Raw genomic sequence first — 15,262 nt, forward strand, 5'->3', positions numbered from 1 at the left:
ACAAAAAATGGCACAGAGGTGACTGAAAACATGTAAGTATATTAGTAAGTTCGTCCCTCCTTACTAGAAGGAACTTTATATGTGCCCATAAATCGCGCATTTCTTCTGGTTTATTTTTTAAAGTGCTGTTTATCTGAATTGTTAAGTGGTTAAAGCGCCCTCTCACACCACCCTCGCCCACATCTGATGATCTACTCTGCCAATGCTGCGAGTGTGTGCACCCCTCCGTATTTCCCATTCCAGCTGTTTTCATTGTTTAAACCAGCATGCCGAAAATACAGTATAATGGTGTAAAACGACTCCTCCTAGGACTACAAAATTAGTCTTTCGGCGGATTGCTTGCAATATATTCATATATTTATCCTGTCCTTGTCTAGGTAATTATAACACTCGAGATTCTTAATATAATTCTTCTATTCTGCAGATAATGTGACGTTGCAGATCGATGGAGTCCTCTACCTTCGGATAATGGATCCCTACAAGGTATGTTCTTTTTGCATCCAAGTGGTTATTTAGGAAATTGTTCCTTCTTCTTTTGCCCCTCCAGTCCTATATGTATGGGGTGTCAGCCACTATGTGAGTAGTTGGGACACATGTGGTGTACATTCTTCCTGCATGCTCCTTTTTCTTGGCTTTATTCAACTATTTCTTGCCCCCTTTCATTTATTTTTCTGTCCGCCCACACAATTCCCAGGCAAGTTATGGAGTAGAAGATCCTGAGTATGCTGTAACACAACTGGCACAAACAACAATGAGGTCGGAGCTTGGCAAACTTTCGCTTGACAAAGTCTTCCGGGTGAGTGGTGGTGGTAAACTCTGTACACCAAAGCACCTTTGTTTCTAATGAAGCTGCCATTGTCTGTGAAATGTTCTTGCAAGTACGTCATTGAGACCGTGGTACGTCATTGGGACCGTGGGTTCACGGAGATTGCTGGATATTTGTGGCGGGATGTTCTTATTGGCTGTGAGCTACTCGGATTAACTCTCTTTTGGTCCTTGTAAGGTTTTATTACATTGTTCTTCCTGCTATTCTCCTAGGGATGTACACTCTTCATCTGCTTAGGTGTTCCTGTTTCGTGTTATCCAAGGAAGCTTGAGTTCTAATATGCTCATTTTCAATATTTATAATTGTATAACTTTCTCCTTGCGTTCTACCTGCAAGCTGTGTATCTGAGTAGTGTTAGGGAGATTTATCAGTTTTATTTTTAATCCTCTCTGCTAGTGATACCCCCAACACTTTTTGCTTGACTTCTGGGCCTTTAAAAAAAAAACAATTGTTTTAACTTTAATTAACAGGCAGACAGGTTGTACACGACGTTATGCACCACCTTCATCTATTTGACACAAAATATATCCTTTGGTTCACATTACACTGTCACATTCTGCTTCAATCTTATTTATTCCTTCGTTTCCCGCTTGTCTGTTGTTGAAATATTCCCGAAATGGCCCCCATATGTCCGTTGGCTTAGTCACTGCAGTGACTGTCACCACGAATCCCTCCTGCCTTTCATTAACATAAGTCAGTTCTCGGAGTCATTCCTGACGTGATGGCGCCTTTCTGGATTTCCATTTCATCAAAATAAATTTTTTTGCAGTAATACAGCCCATATTGAACAGTCTAGGTACTTTTGTAGAAACTTTGCCTATGTTGCCCAGTAGATATTTGATGGGAAGGAGCATGGGAGGAATTCTGATCATTACATGCAACACCTCAGCCACGTCCCGCCAAAAATGTACTATCTTTGGGCAACTCCAAAACATATGGATCAAGTCGCCCCCCCCCCCCCCCCCCCCGCCCGCCACATTTCATACATTTATCTATTGCATCAGGGAAACATCAAGTCCTTTCCGGTGTATAGTGCAATTGGTTCAACACTTTAAATTGTATAAGCCGTAGGCGTGCATTGAGTGAGACTTCCTTTGATAACAGGCAGTACCTCTGCCCCTTAGTCTCATCAATGCTCACAGCCAGGTCCCTCTCCCATTTTGCGTTTGCTGTATTCCGTTGTGCCTGGCCAGCCTGCACTATCTTGTACAACCTCGATACATGTCTCCTTGGTTCATCGCCTGACACCATAGCATCTATACATTCACAGGATTCCAGCTCCTGCGGAAACGACGGCCATCTCCGGCACACGGCTGCCCTCATCCGAAAATATTGCAGTAATCTAACGGGGCTGGCCCCCAATTTTTCCGTAAATATTTCTCGTGAACCCCACCCCCATATCTCCCTGGGTACAGATCTCCCAGAATCATTACTCTCTGGTCCTCAGGATGTTTGTATACCAGGATCGTATATTGGGGGAAGCCCTGGACAGTTAGACAGAGGGATCTTGCCACTATAAGAAGTTATTATCCCCAGGTGTTTACTCTCTCTCTCTCGAGCCCATGAGTTTACTCGCATACGCACCAGGTCAAATGCGCGTGAATCTGTATAGCGATCTTCCAGGATGACCGCCTTGAGATCCGTTGGAGTTGCCCCATAAGGCTCTAATGCTTGATGTATTGGGCTCGGTTCTGGCATATACCAATGACCTGCATATTGTGCCTGTGCCACCAAGCAATATAATTTGAAGTCCGGAGCTGCTAGACCCCCTTGGTCATAAGGTTCTGTCAGCTCCTCCCAACTCATGCGGGGCACTGCACGCACGCACGCACGCACACACACACACATACGCACACACACACATACGCACACACACACACACACCCCCACACACACACCCCCACACACACACCCCCACACACACACCCCCACACACACACACACGCACTGCACCCCCCCACACACGCGCACACGCACTGCACCCCCCCCACACACGCACTGCACCCCCCACACACGCACACGCACTGCACCCCCCCACACACGCGCACACTGCACCCCCCCACACACACACACACACACACACACACACACACACACACACACACACACACACACACACACACACACACACACACACACACACACACACACACACACACACACACACACACACACACACACACACACACACACACACACACACACACACACACACACACACACACACACACACACACACACACACACACACACACACACACACATTGCACTGCCATAGATCAGAGTTTTACAAAGACCTACGCCCTGGCTATATCTGGATAGTATTGAAGTAGTGCAGCAGTTTGGGGACCACCACCATTTTCAGTTGGTGGTAGTCTGCGTATAGGGACCTGGGGAATCTGGCCCATAACTTCAATTTAACTGCCAATGTATTGAGGTATGTTTCATGGTTTTCTTCATACAATGCTGCGTACGGGAAACCCTTACCCCCAGGCACTTAAAACTAGTTGGTACCCACCTAAAACCCATAAAGTAATCTGGCTTGGTAGTACCCTCGGTAGGAGGAAACGGCTCGGACTTCATTATTAATCTTATACCCTGAATGGCTCGTAAACCTGGTAACCTCCTCCGTTCCCGGCTTAATGTTCTCCTCTGGGTTTCGTAAATACAATAAAGTGTCATCTGCATATAAGGAGATGATTTGAGGGTGTCCCGCTATATGTATTCCCCTAAGTCCATGCTGTTCCTGTCACGACCCTTACCCCAGACCCGCACTGGCAAGTCCACTTGCCAGGTAGGACCAGGGCTCGGGGCTCCATTAAGGCCTTGTAGTCGATCCGCAGCACACCATCGAGGAGGGCAGGAGCCCTGCCTCCAGAGATCCCTGAGCGGCCCCATCACCCACAGCCCAGCCGCACCTCGGATTGCCTCGGCACCCTGGACACCAAAAGGGTGAGGCAACCACTAGCTGGATAGGTCCAGCAATATCTTCGCTATGCGTATTAAGCATACTTTGCTTTGATCCCCATCGTCGCTCCGAACCGCACCGTGTTGCAGGCACTGCCTGACCTTGTCCACCTCTTCCGCCTGACTTCAAGATGGCGGGCGCATCGCGGCACCAGAGTGAGTCTCTGGCCGCGCGGCTTCGCAGCTAGGCAACTGAAGCCTTTTTATCCTTCTCCTTCCGCCGGCAGGCGGAAACGCCGGCCACCGACAAAGGCCCACACCAAGGCCCCTGTTTGCCCCCTGTTCGCTCCATGGCGCTTCAAGTGACAGACTAAGAGTTACGACCATTCGCTCAGCACCCATGGACACACTAGTGCAAGGCACTATGACTCATAAGGTAACTTCGAAAATAATGGTCACTCATTAACTCACTGTGAATACAACAACTGCAAAGCCTCGCCCTAATCAATGTACAATATCTACCGAATTTACATCATATGCCTAACATGTGCCAGATATGACATGCTGCTAATCTGTTCCTGCATGAGTACTGAATCTGTATTAGAGCTTCACTATGTTCTCTTGCTATCCAGTCATATTTACACCAATTGTCGCATCGCTCGAATAGCATCTGATATCTCAAATTTATATGTATCTAGATATGTTGCCAGCTCTCGAATCTAGTCATATTTAGACATACTGTTCAAAGATTTATACAAGATGTATTCAGCCAACTTGCGCTATCTCTAACTCTGAGATACTTAGACCTACTGCCTTGTCAAACAGAGAAGCACTCAGCCTGCTAGCACGAAGTGACCTTAGTTATCAACCTTGTGCCTAATTCATTGTGCAGCCTCCCTCCCAAGCTCAAAGGGCTTACACACGTTGCCTTACCAGCACCTATTCAGTTAAGACCTCACCTCCAACTCTATTTAGAATGCGTCTACCTACCATAAGTTTACACGCATCCGTCCTCATCCTCCTGAACCTCGCTACTTATTGTAAGATGGCACCACAATCGTCCACGTTGCCCCCTCCTTCTAGCCTCACCAACCAGACTCCACCCCTTACAGAGCCAGCCAACTTTCAGCTACTACCTAGTCCCCCCCGTACTACTGTAGACAGAAACCTAACACTTAGAGCTAGACTAGCCACAATTTACGAGCCACTGGCCCGATCGCTGCCTACCTTACATAAATCTTCAAAGCAGTCGCCCCAACTCAGCCCCAATATTAAAACTGCTAACTTACATCACAACCTCACCTCCAGCCCCATACTCATACACCCCTGCCAGAGTACACCTGGACCAACTCAAGATAAACGACACACAAGTACTATTGAGAACACAACTACCATTACAAATACAGTCAGCCCTAAAATCGAAGGAGCCTTGATCAATGCTAGATCCTTAGTAGCACATGCTATAGAAATAGCAGACTTGATCCTCAAAGACGACCTAGACTTCCTGGCTATCACCGAGACCTGGTTACACCCTGCAGCAGGCCCCATGATCATGCTAGCAGTCCCAGATAAGTACACCATCCTGAGGCAAGATCGCCCTAATTCCAGAGGAGGGGGTGTCGCTATTATACATAAACTCAGCCTACCCATGAGACTTGCTACACCCAACACTGTCCAATCATGCGAAAACCTGTCAGTCAAAGTCCCACTCAACAACACCCAAACACTTAGCATACACCTAATCTACCGTCCGCCAGGACCCATCAGTACCTTCGATGAAGACCTTAACGCCATCCTAACTAGTAATCTTAAAACCTCATCTCAAGTCCTCACCTTGGGGGACTTCAACCTTGGCTACAACGACCCAGCAGACCCTATATCTAATTCTATTGCCACCACCCTTGCTGAACTAGGCTTCGCGCAAAGAAGCATGGCCCCCACTCACTCAAAAGGTAGAATACTTGATTGGGTGGCCGATTACAACTGTGTAGCAAACATCACCAATATCTCACCGTTAATCTGGTCCGACCATCACCTAGTCTCGTTCTGGCTAACTACCGATAAACCGACACCCACGCCTATCACAACAGCCCCACCTATTCTCACCAGAAACAAGAAAAACATTACGGCAGAAAGACTCATCCCGAACCTTCTCCCCATTCTTGATTCACTTCCGGACAACACAGACCCAGAGATCCTAGTTGAGGAATATAATAAAGCCATGGCCACAGCACTGGACCTCATCGCCCCTCTCAAACTCAGACCCAGCAAACAGAAATCACACCTCAACAAATGGTATACACCATTCCTCAAAAATTTGAGGCAACAAAAGAGAAATTGCGAGACTACATGGAAAAAATGTCCCTCAGCTGCTAACAAACTCAATCTTTCTAAAATAACTGCACTCTACAAAAAAGAAATATACATGGCCAAACGAACTTCCTTTGACTCTCGCATATCATCTGCCAAGTCCAATATGAAAGAACTCTTTTCCATTCTCAAAGAAGTTGAAACCCCCATACTACCCCTTGACACCTGCACCAAAGATAAAAACTGGTGCTCAGAAATTCAGAATGCCCTGGCCAATAAGATCAAGACCCTCCAAACTAAAATCTCTAGCAAAAAAGCGACCTTAAAAGACTTGCCCCCCTCCAGAAGACCTGACAAGTGCGTAACCACAGACCCCACCCGTTTCAAATTTTCAAAAGTCAATACTCTTGACGTAGAAAAAATTATCTTGTCCTTGAAACCCTCTAACTGCCAGGGAGACCTCTGCCCAGCACAGCTTATCAAAGACGCTGCTCGCGATCTTTCACCCTTCATTACGAAACTGATCAACGCCTCTTTCACCACTGGCTCCATCCCCACGAATCTAAAACAATCCTGGGTACTTCCATTACTAAAAAAACCTACTCTTGACCCAGCCATACCTACCAATTACCGACCTATAACAACTGTTCCCTTTTTACTAAAAATCCTAGACAAGGTCGCCTACGCTCAAATACAGAGGCACCTGGAAGAACACCACCTCCTAGGATCCAGACAATCAGGATTCCGCCCTCAACATGGGACTGAGACTGCACTCATCGACCTGAAAGCTCAGATTGACACACTTAGGGACAAAGGACAAGTTGCCTTGCTCCTCCTCCTTGACCTTTCTGCTGCTTTCGATCTGGTCGACCACTCTGTCCTATGCTCACATCTCCACGCAGCAGCACACTTCTCGCCTGAGGCCATCTCTTGGATCACCTCATTCCTTAACGGTAGAACTATGAGGGTCTTCTCGCCCACAGCTGCAGCAGATCCCATACCCATCACTTGTGGTGTACCACAGGGCTCCTGCGTCTCCCCTACACTGTACAACATATTTACCAAGCCCCTTTTCGATGATCTGGATCATCTTGGTATCACCTACACTAATTATGCAGATGATGCTCAGATCCTCCTTCCGCTTTCTGGAGATTATGGAAAGGATTTGGCCTTGCTAAATAGGGTGTACATCATCATCCAGGCATGGATGGCCACTCGCGGACTATGCCTGAATGATGAGAAAACAGAGCTTATAATCATGGGCACAACACACAGTCTAAGGAAACTTAGCCCGGCCTACAACTCTTTCAAGATAGATGGGAACAACATTAAAGTTGGACAGGAGGTTAAAACGCTGGGTTTCTACTTAGACTCTAACCTCTCCTTCAAAAGACAACTGAGTTCACTGGCATCCTCATCTGCATACATGTGCAAACTTATCCGCTCAGCTAAACCATTTCTGTCAGATACCAGCTGTCTTACAATCGCCAGAGCCCTTATACTATCCCGCCTTGACTACTGCAATGCCCTTTACCTAGGATCCTCCAAGGCTACCACTAGCAAGATACAAACTCTCCAGAATAACGCCCTGAGAGCAGCCCTAGGGATCCCCAGAAGAGAGCATATATCAGGACTCAGTCAACAGAACAATTGGCTCTCCACCAGAGATAAAATTCTCCTAAAAACGGCTTCACTCACCTACAAATCCCTCAACAATGCCGCCCCGATCTACCTGATTAACAGGTTCCATAGACAAGTTTCCGCGAGACCCCTCAGAACGGCTCACAAAGACTGCCTCTCTGTCCCAAATTACAAACTCGCCACCATAGGAGGTAACAGCTTCCCGGTAAAAGCAGCCAAACTCTGGAACTCTTTGCCCCCTAACCTTAGAGCAGACATGCCCTACATGAATTTCCGCTCTAAGGTCATCTCTTGGCTGAAACTGAAGGACCTCCCAGACATTTAAATGCCAAGGTTTTTCCTCATGTGATCCGTACTAGTATGCATGCCACCTCTATTGTGTATATATTGTATATATTGCTTGTATATATTGTATATATTGCTTGCTTTCTCTGCTATTCTGTACATTCGCCCTACGCCAACTCGTACTTTTACACCTTGTAACCAAGTTTCGCATATTCTTGTACATGCTGCGCCCTGATACCCCTGGGTATAACTGCGCATTATAAATAATAAACTAAACTAAACTAAACTTGAAGGCCTGGCACCCACTCCCAAGATTCTCTTGGGGCCAGTCCTGGCTCCTATGGCGCCAGGATAATACACTCTGAAGAACATGTGTAAAGTTGACTACTTTTTCATTTGGGCCTGCAGCCAACATGGAGGCCCCCACATAGCTTGGTTCCTACGAACCAAGCTATGCGGTATAGTGTTTTGGGCGTGGTGGCCTAGGGACTACTTTACCTGAACTACTTTGTTGAGGCTATTTAAACCACACCCAAACAAGAAGGCACGCTTCGTGTTACTTTTCAGACTGCAACATGACGCTCACTGTGTCCTGTGATACCCACGAGCCTCGTAAAAGCGAACCTGCAGAGAAGACAAAAGGGACATCGTTAGCGGCATCTTACCTGCAATCTCCATCCTGTTAAACGCTCCCAGCACCAGTGAACAGCTTCTTCTGGACTCCGCGTACCCTCCGAACCAAAAGACCTGAAAGAGGAAAGGAGAGGACAATATGAGAGAAGGCATACTCGGACTATGCAAAACCGCAAACAGCTCGAAAAGCTTACCTGGCTGGTCGCTTCCCTGCCGGCATTGCTCCGGAGATCCGCACACGCTGGAGAAACACCGCAACCTGTAAAGAAGAAAGAAAACAGGTTGGCAAGACAAGGCAGCGCTGCGCATAGCGCTTACTTACCGCATTGTAGCGCACATCACGCGCTATCATTTACCGGCAGGGCCCTACTCAACCAGTTCGCCACGCTGAAGCTCTGCACACCTAGAGGAGAAAAAGACATTATTAGACACAGAAAGGCATGCAAGAATAACAACGCTATACAGAGATGCTGCAATAAGACCTACCTGAGAGACATTTAAACGGGCACGCACCAGTGAAGTAACTTGGCCGCATACGCCCACAGAAGACCACGCGCCCCTGCCAAGAAGGCAGGACACTGAGCACGCCTAATTCCACAACAAGGTGACGAGAGGGCCCAGAGGGGCTGAAGTCACACGAGGTGGTGGGAGGATACTTACCTCAGTTGGCCAGTCTTGAACCCAGCCCTCCTGTATTTTCAGGCTGAACATCCTCCGTAGACATCTGGGAAACAGGGGAGAAGGTACCAGCATCCAACCCGGGCTGAGTGGCGTCTCCGTGGATACCAGGTGAGCGTAACAGTTCCCGCATCAGTCGGGCAAGCGGTTCAATTGTGAGTGCAAACAGTAGCGTGGAAAGGAGCCAGGCCTATCATGTTCCTCGATCCAGTGGCAAAGCCCGGGGTTGTATCCCATTGGTTCGGACCCTGGCTTTCGGTTTAATATAAAATAGCCTCACATACCCAATAAAATGAGCTCCCAACCCAAAATATTTAATCAGCCCAAATAAAAATGTCCATGATACGGAATCAAAGGCTTTTTCGGTGCTTTCCACTCAGGAAGTTCCACTCAGAAGTAGCAGGCACGCTTCAGGATATTTTTGTTTAGTACTACGCCGGGGCTGGAGCTCGCACTCAAGCCACCATTCCTCTTGCTGCTCAGCAGCTCCCCTTTCTTCTAGACCTTTTTCTTTTTCTCTTGAATGAAGGGAGCCTTTTTCCCCTTATTCATTCTTTCTGCTCTGATCATGGGAACCCTGTGTTTTTAAGAGTCCTGCTTTTCTCAATACCTTTTAAAGGCATCTGTGTTTCACGCTTGCAGCCTGCAGCACCCCATGTGAAGTGTTGCTGGAAGCCCTTTCGGCTCCCCTTATGTTTGTTTTCCTTTAGAACTACTGTTTTCAAGGATAGGAGGATACTTTTTATCCTTAGCTTTTCCTATTGAGAAATCAACAGACACCACCTTATGTGGAGTGCTGAGGGGATACCTACAATCCCCCTTTTCTCTGCTCCCTTACCTTTTCAGTTACAGTAACAACCCTATAGTTATGGCTGGTGGCAGTGGATGTGTTCTACTGACATTTGTGCAATTTTCCACTGCAGGCTGTATTCACAGCTGCAGCTATGCACAGGAGGGTCACCTTTGTCCCAACATGGTGGCTTCTTTCTTTTGTTCCCATTTCTTGTGCGTTTGTTTCTTGTTCCTTCTTCTACCATCCTGGGAATGGGAGGTCCTAATTTGAGCTTTGTCTTCGGCGGGAACCCTTTCTGTATCCTGCCGAGGCTCCAGTGTGTCTGCAAGGACAGGAATCCTCAGGGGATCCCAAATCTCTGCTATCGTTTGTCTGCTGATCTGCCTAAAAGCAACCAGTTCTCACTGGGGGGCTGGCTGTCCTACTTGGACAGCCACCCAACCCTTTCTGTAAACTGCAGGGAGAGTTACCAGAGGATGAGTGTGAAATCCTTATAAAAGGTGAGATTCCTGAGGCAGAAGGCAAGTATACCACGGGAACAGAAGATAACAAGAAGACGACCAGAGCAGCATGCAGACCCCTCCAGTAACTGTGAAGAGACCACTGCTGTCCTGACCCTGTTTTTTAATCGATAGAGGAGCCCCAAAGAGGATGGCTCCTTCCCTTTGGCTGGTGGAACCAACTTGCCATCAGACCTGTAGAACGAGCCATCCCCTGATGTGCTGTGACCTTCCAGGGCTTCAAACTGCCAATATCGGGGGACCTCTGACCCAATTGCAGTGCATAGTCTTCCAGTGAACAAATCCTCCCAGAACTTTGGAGAACTTCAGTTAGACTTCCAGAGGCAAGATCCCCCTCCTAAAAGTCCACTCGCCACTGTGCAGGACCGGAGAATCGAGGCAGAGGCCAGGTGGATACGTGCCAGTGGAATGCAGAGTGCGCAGGGGCTGTTCCACATGCTAAGTGTGAGGAAGGGACTGTAAGGGCTCAATAGGGGTGCAGGCCCAGCCAGGCTGGTGCAGGGGGAGGGAGCCCGGTAGGGCAAGTGCAGGTTGGGAGTGGGAGGGTTTGTCAGGGAGACCGAACTGCTAGGGTAGAGTGGGCGAGGAGGGCCTGGTGCTCTGTATGAGTCAGAAGGAACCAGGCATTCAAAGAGCAGCAGAGGAGGACATTAGCAGGGGTGGGGAGAGGAAAGGAAGAAGAGAAAAAGAGGGTGTTCAGAAGCTTACAGAACTGGAGGAGATCCGGCTCAAGTCTGAGGGGGTCATGGAGGCCATTCCGGAGGGAGGCACCTGCGGAAGAGAGATCTAACCCTCACTCATTGCTTGGAAAAGCATCTGATCTGCAGACAGTTGGAACTAGAAGACCAAAGGGCTCTATCAGGGAGGTATTTAGGGAGAGAGTTGGATGTTGCGGGTCCCAGGCCCCAGAAAGCCTAGTGGATGATGCAGAGGGTACTTGAACTTGACCCTCGCAGTAACCGGGAGCCAGTGGAGAGATTTTGGGGCTGGAAAGGGGCGGTGCCTGGGATTGAGGCCAAGGATTCATCTCGGGGTCCTATTCTGGATTAGGTGAAGGGAGGAATCGGGCAGATTGAGGAAGAGGATGTTGCAGTAATCCAGCCTAGAGAGGACCAGAGCCCTGGACAAGTAGTTTCTGGGAGAAGGTGACGAAAGGGGGAATGTCTCTGAGAAGGGGCAACTGAAAGTGGGCTTTCTTGGCAAGGTCTGAGATGTGAGGAGAGGGAGTAGTCGAAGATGACATCAAGGTTTTTTGCCTCACAAGAGGGTGAGGGGAGGGGTCCCATGGAGGGCGGGCAGAGAGTACGAAGGAAGTGGGGTGCTGGGTCCCAATGAGAAGGATCTCGGTCTTACTGGCATTAAGGCAGAGATCGTTAGCAGCACACCATGCTTGACCAGCAGTCAGACAGCCGGGAAGAAGAGGATGCAGTGTAGGGATGCTTGGAGAGCTGCATGTCATCCGCATAACGTCTACCAAACCTTTGGGTAGTACAGGCTTATACTAAAAGTTGGGACTGTATACCAAAGGATAGTTTTAGAGTCTCACCTGCTAGTAGACATTAGGGAAAGTCCCCTAACACAGGTGTGCATTAAGAATTGCTGTTATACAAGAATCTGGAAATTGCTCAAACCAGAGCAGCACCCTCCTTAATTAGAAAATGGAAGAACTCTGCTATGTCTAGTCACACTTTACAGATGCCACAGAACGGTTAATCTGCTTAACTTTGTATTGATATCCCAGCATTGCTAGGTATGGCTTGGACCTCTTTAATTAGGAACTCACAAGTTGCAAGTTTGACCTAGACCTTCTTTCATTAAAAACAGGACTGCTATGCTTTATGCAGTGACCCTCGAAGTGCCAAGTCTGGCCTACACCCATGCATCTGGTAAGGCAGAAGGTGAAGCCCACGCTGCCTTATTGAGGGTCCCATAGTGATTGTGTCCTGTTTACCCATCACAGAGGAACCTCCTTGTGTCTCATCCCACTTGGATGAAAACACCAGAATGTCCCTTCTTGCCACAGCCTCCCTGCATTGAGACCCCAGCATGTCAGGTGTGGCAGTGCCTCCTTTTGTAGGTGCCCTCAGAGTACCAAGATCAGCAGGTCTTACTTGCATCACAATACCGTGGTTACAAAACTGCTCTCTCCTTGATATGAGGATTACAGTTGCTGGCAGATATGCATCTCCTGCTTGCAGCCAAAAAGTGTCTGGTAGGTTTGGCTCAAACTATTATTGGGTGCTAATTGTGACTCGTTATTCCCACCCGTGCCATAAAAGTCTAATTGGGTAACATGAAGCCTGTGTTTAGGGATTTGTATAAAGGTGCATTAGGACACCTCTTGACATTTTAAAGCATTAAGCATCATGTGTAGTATGCATTTTATGTGGAAGTTAGGTATGTAACATGCTTGGGATTTATTTCTGATTGCCCTAAGGTAGCTTGTGCTCCTTTTTGACAGCCAATAAAGAGGAGTTGATTTTAGCTCCTGCCTATCAAATATGTTTCAATCGTTATAGCAGGATCAGCAGTGCTATATGTGGCCTGTTCCGTCTTTCGCTCTTAAAATTGGCTGCATAGGTTGGGACCAGTGGAGTAACTTTGCTGAAAATGTTGGGGGGGACATGGCATCTGAAGAAAAGGTGCCCCAGTCAAATGAATGGACACAAAATGGTGTGCCATGAAAATTGGGGGGGACAAACACCCCTGCTCCCCCCCCTAAAATTACGCCCATGGTTGGGACACAAACACAGCTCATGGTTATTGATTTCTCTATTATTCCCTTCCATTTTAGGAAAGAGAGTCACTCAATGCCAACATTGTCGACGCCATCAATCAGGCTGCAGATGTGTGGGGGATCCGATGCTTACGATATGAGATAAAGGACATCCATGTTCCGCCCCGAGTCAAGGAGTCCATGCAGATGCAGGTGTGTGAGGGTGTAGCAGATTTTCATCCATTTAAATTCTCACCATGCGCAGCCTCTGCAAATTATTTCTTTTTGGAACACTAGCACACCCTTTCCCACACCACTTTCAACAGGTGTCCTTCATGGACTGACCTCTACTCACTTCCCTTCAAACTATATAGTTCCTCTCTTGACAAACTTTACTTCTCATACCATCTCTTTACTAACAATACTGAAATAGTTTTTCCTTTTCCTTTTTTAACACAATGACCCTCTTGCATCACCAACTGTCTACCTGTCTTTTCTCACTGTATGGCACTTTGCTGCCTGATGCGTAACTCTTCTGAACAAAAGTCATATTCCTAGCCTCTCAAACGCTACCCTTTCAGCTCTCTCCAATTTTCCTTCGTCTTGATCTTCTCAGTCTTGCAACCTTTGAGGATTTTTGATGCTAAGCATGTCCTGCATTAGTTCATTAACTCCACGAGTATGGTTTTCTAGCTCATCTCCTAAACATCCGTACAATTCCATCCTTCCCCCTCAACCATACCTATAACTCGTCTAAGGCTCCAATCTCCATGTTGGTCCTCAGCAGGCTGGATCATTGCTCTAGCCTTCCTTAGGGATTCTCCCTGTGTTAGGGAGAATTCTAATTTCTGTGCCAATTCCCTTCAACCTTGGGAGACCCCCAGATCTTTTGCTGGACATAGGACATTTTAATTTGAACCCTGGGGTGAGTGAGACCTTTTTCTCACTCTCATTTGTTTTTTCCTGATTTGGATTTTGTGTTTTCAATGTTTTTAGAGTCTGACAAACTCCATAGGCATTTGCTTTTCGTATGGTGACACACAGCACCTTCAGTGCAGTGTCACTGAGAAATCCTTTAGATTTCTCATAAGGTTTAAATACCTTTTCTTGTGAACTACAGTTCCCAAGAATAGTGAAGTGAAATTGACTTTACTTACCTTTTTCTTTTTGTAGGTCCAGCACACACCATCTTACGTGGAGTGCTGGGAGGTTACCTAGTAGCCCTTTAACCTACGTTATCATGTAACATTTTTGTTACCCCCACTACTTTAAATGGCTGTTGGCAGTGGTTTACTTTTTCCTACCATTGTGCTTTTCTACCGCAGGCTGAACCCTGAGCTGCAGTACAGCACCCATGGGAGACCATTCTGTCAAAATGGCCCCTGACATCTTTTTTCGCCATTATCTGTTTGTGAGGTCGGTCTTGGGTTTTACTCTCTGCTTTGAGACAGATTTTAGCCCTTTGTTTTGCCTTTGCCGGGCTTCAGCCCTGAAGCCCGCCTCTGGCTCCAGTGTGTCTGGAAGGACAGGATGTGAGGGAGGATTCCGAAACTCCCCTGTCTTTAGTCTCTAGGAATGCCTGAATACAACTAGTCCTGATTGGCTGGCTGTCCTTTCAGGACAGCCACCCTGCTGTGTGATTGACAGCTTAGGCTGTGCATGAATGGAAGAAACCTGCTTAAAAGGCGATGGTTTTGGGACTACAGGCAGAGCCGACCACTGGGAGAAACAAGTGATGAAACCGTGAACGAAGCTTGCTGCAACCTCCTGGACCTTTGAATTGCCCGGTGAATCCCTGCTACTGTGCTGAACTCCTGTTTCACCCCGACAGAGAAGCTCCGGATGGAACGACTTCTCCACTTAGGTTAGTGGGACCAACTAACCCCAAGACTAACTCCACTGTACCACCATCGCCGACTGGCTGTGGTTCTTCGTTGCTGTGAGAACCAATG

The 15,262-nt window shown here is 47.6% G+C and overlaps 1 protein-coding gene across 1 annotated transcript in view; it reads left to right on the plus strand.

The window, feature by feature from the left end:
- Nucleotides 1-15,262, plus strand: part of STOML2 (stomatin like 2) — a 392,482-nt gene that overhangs the window by 159,694 nt on the left and 217,526 nt on the right. The window contains exons 4-6 of the mRNA XM_069626806.1: nucleotides 425-483; nucleotides 695-796; nucleotides 13,389-13,523. Coding sequence (XP_069482907.1) covers nucleotides 425-483; nucleotides 695-796; nucleotides 13,389-13,523 — 296 coding nt within the window. The remainder of the gene's footprint in view (nucleotides 1-424; nucleotides 484-694; nucleotides 797-13,388; nucleotides 13,524-15,262) is intronic.

Source organism: Ambystoma mexicanum, chromosome 6p (assembly GCF_040938575.1).
Source record: "Ambystoma mexicanum isolate Mex_15411 chromosome 6p, UKY_AmexF1_1, whole genome shotgun sequence".
Taxonomy (NCBI): Eukaryota; Metazoa; Chordata; class Amphibia; order Caudata; family Ambystomatidae; genus Ambystoma; species Ambystoma mexicanum.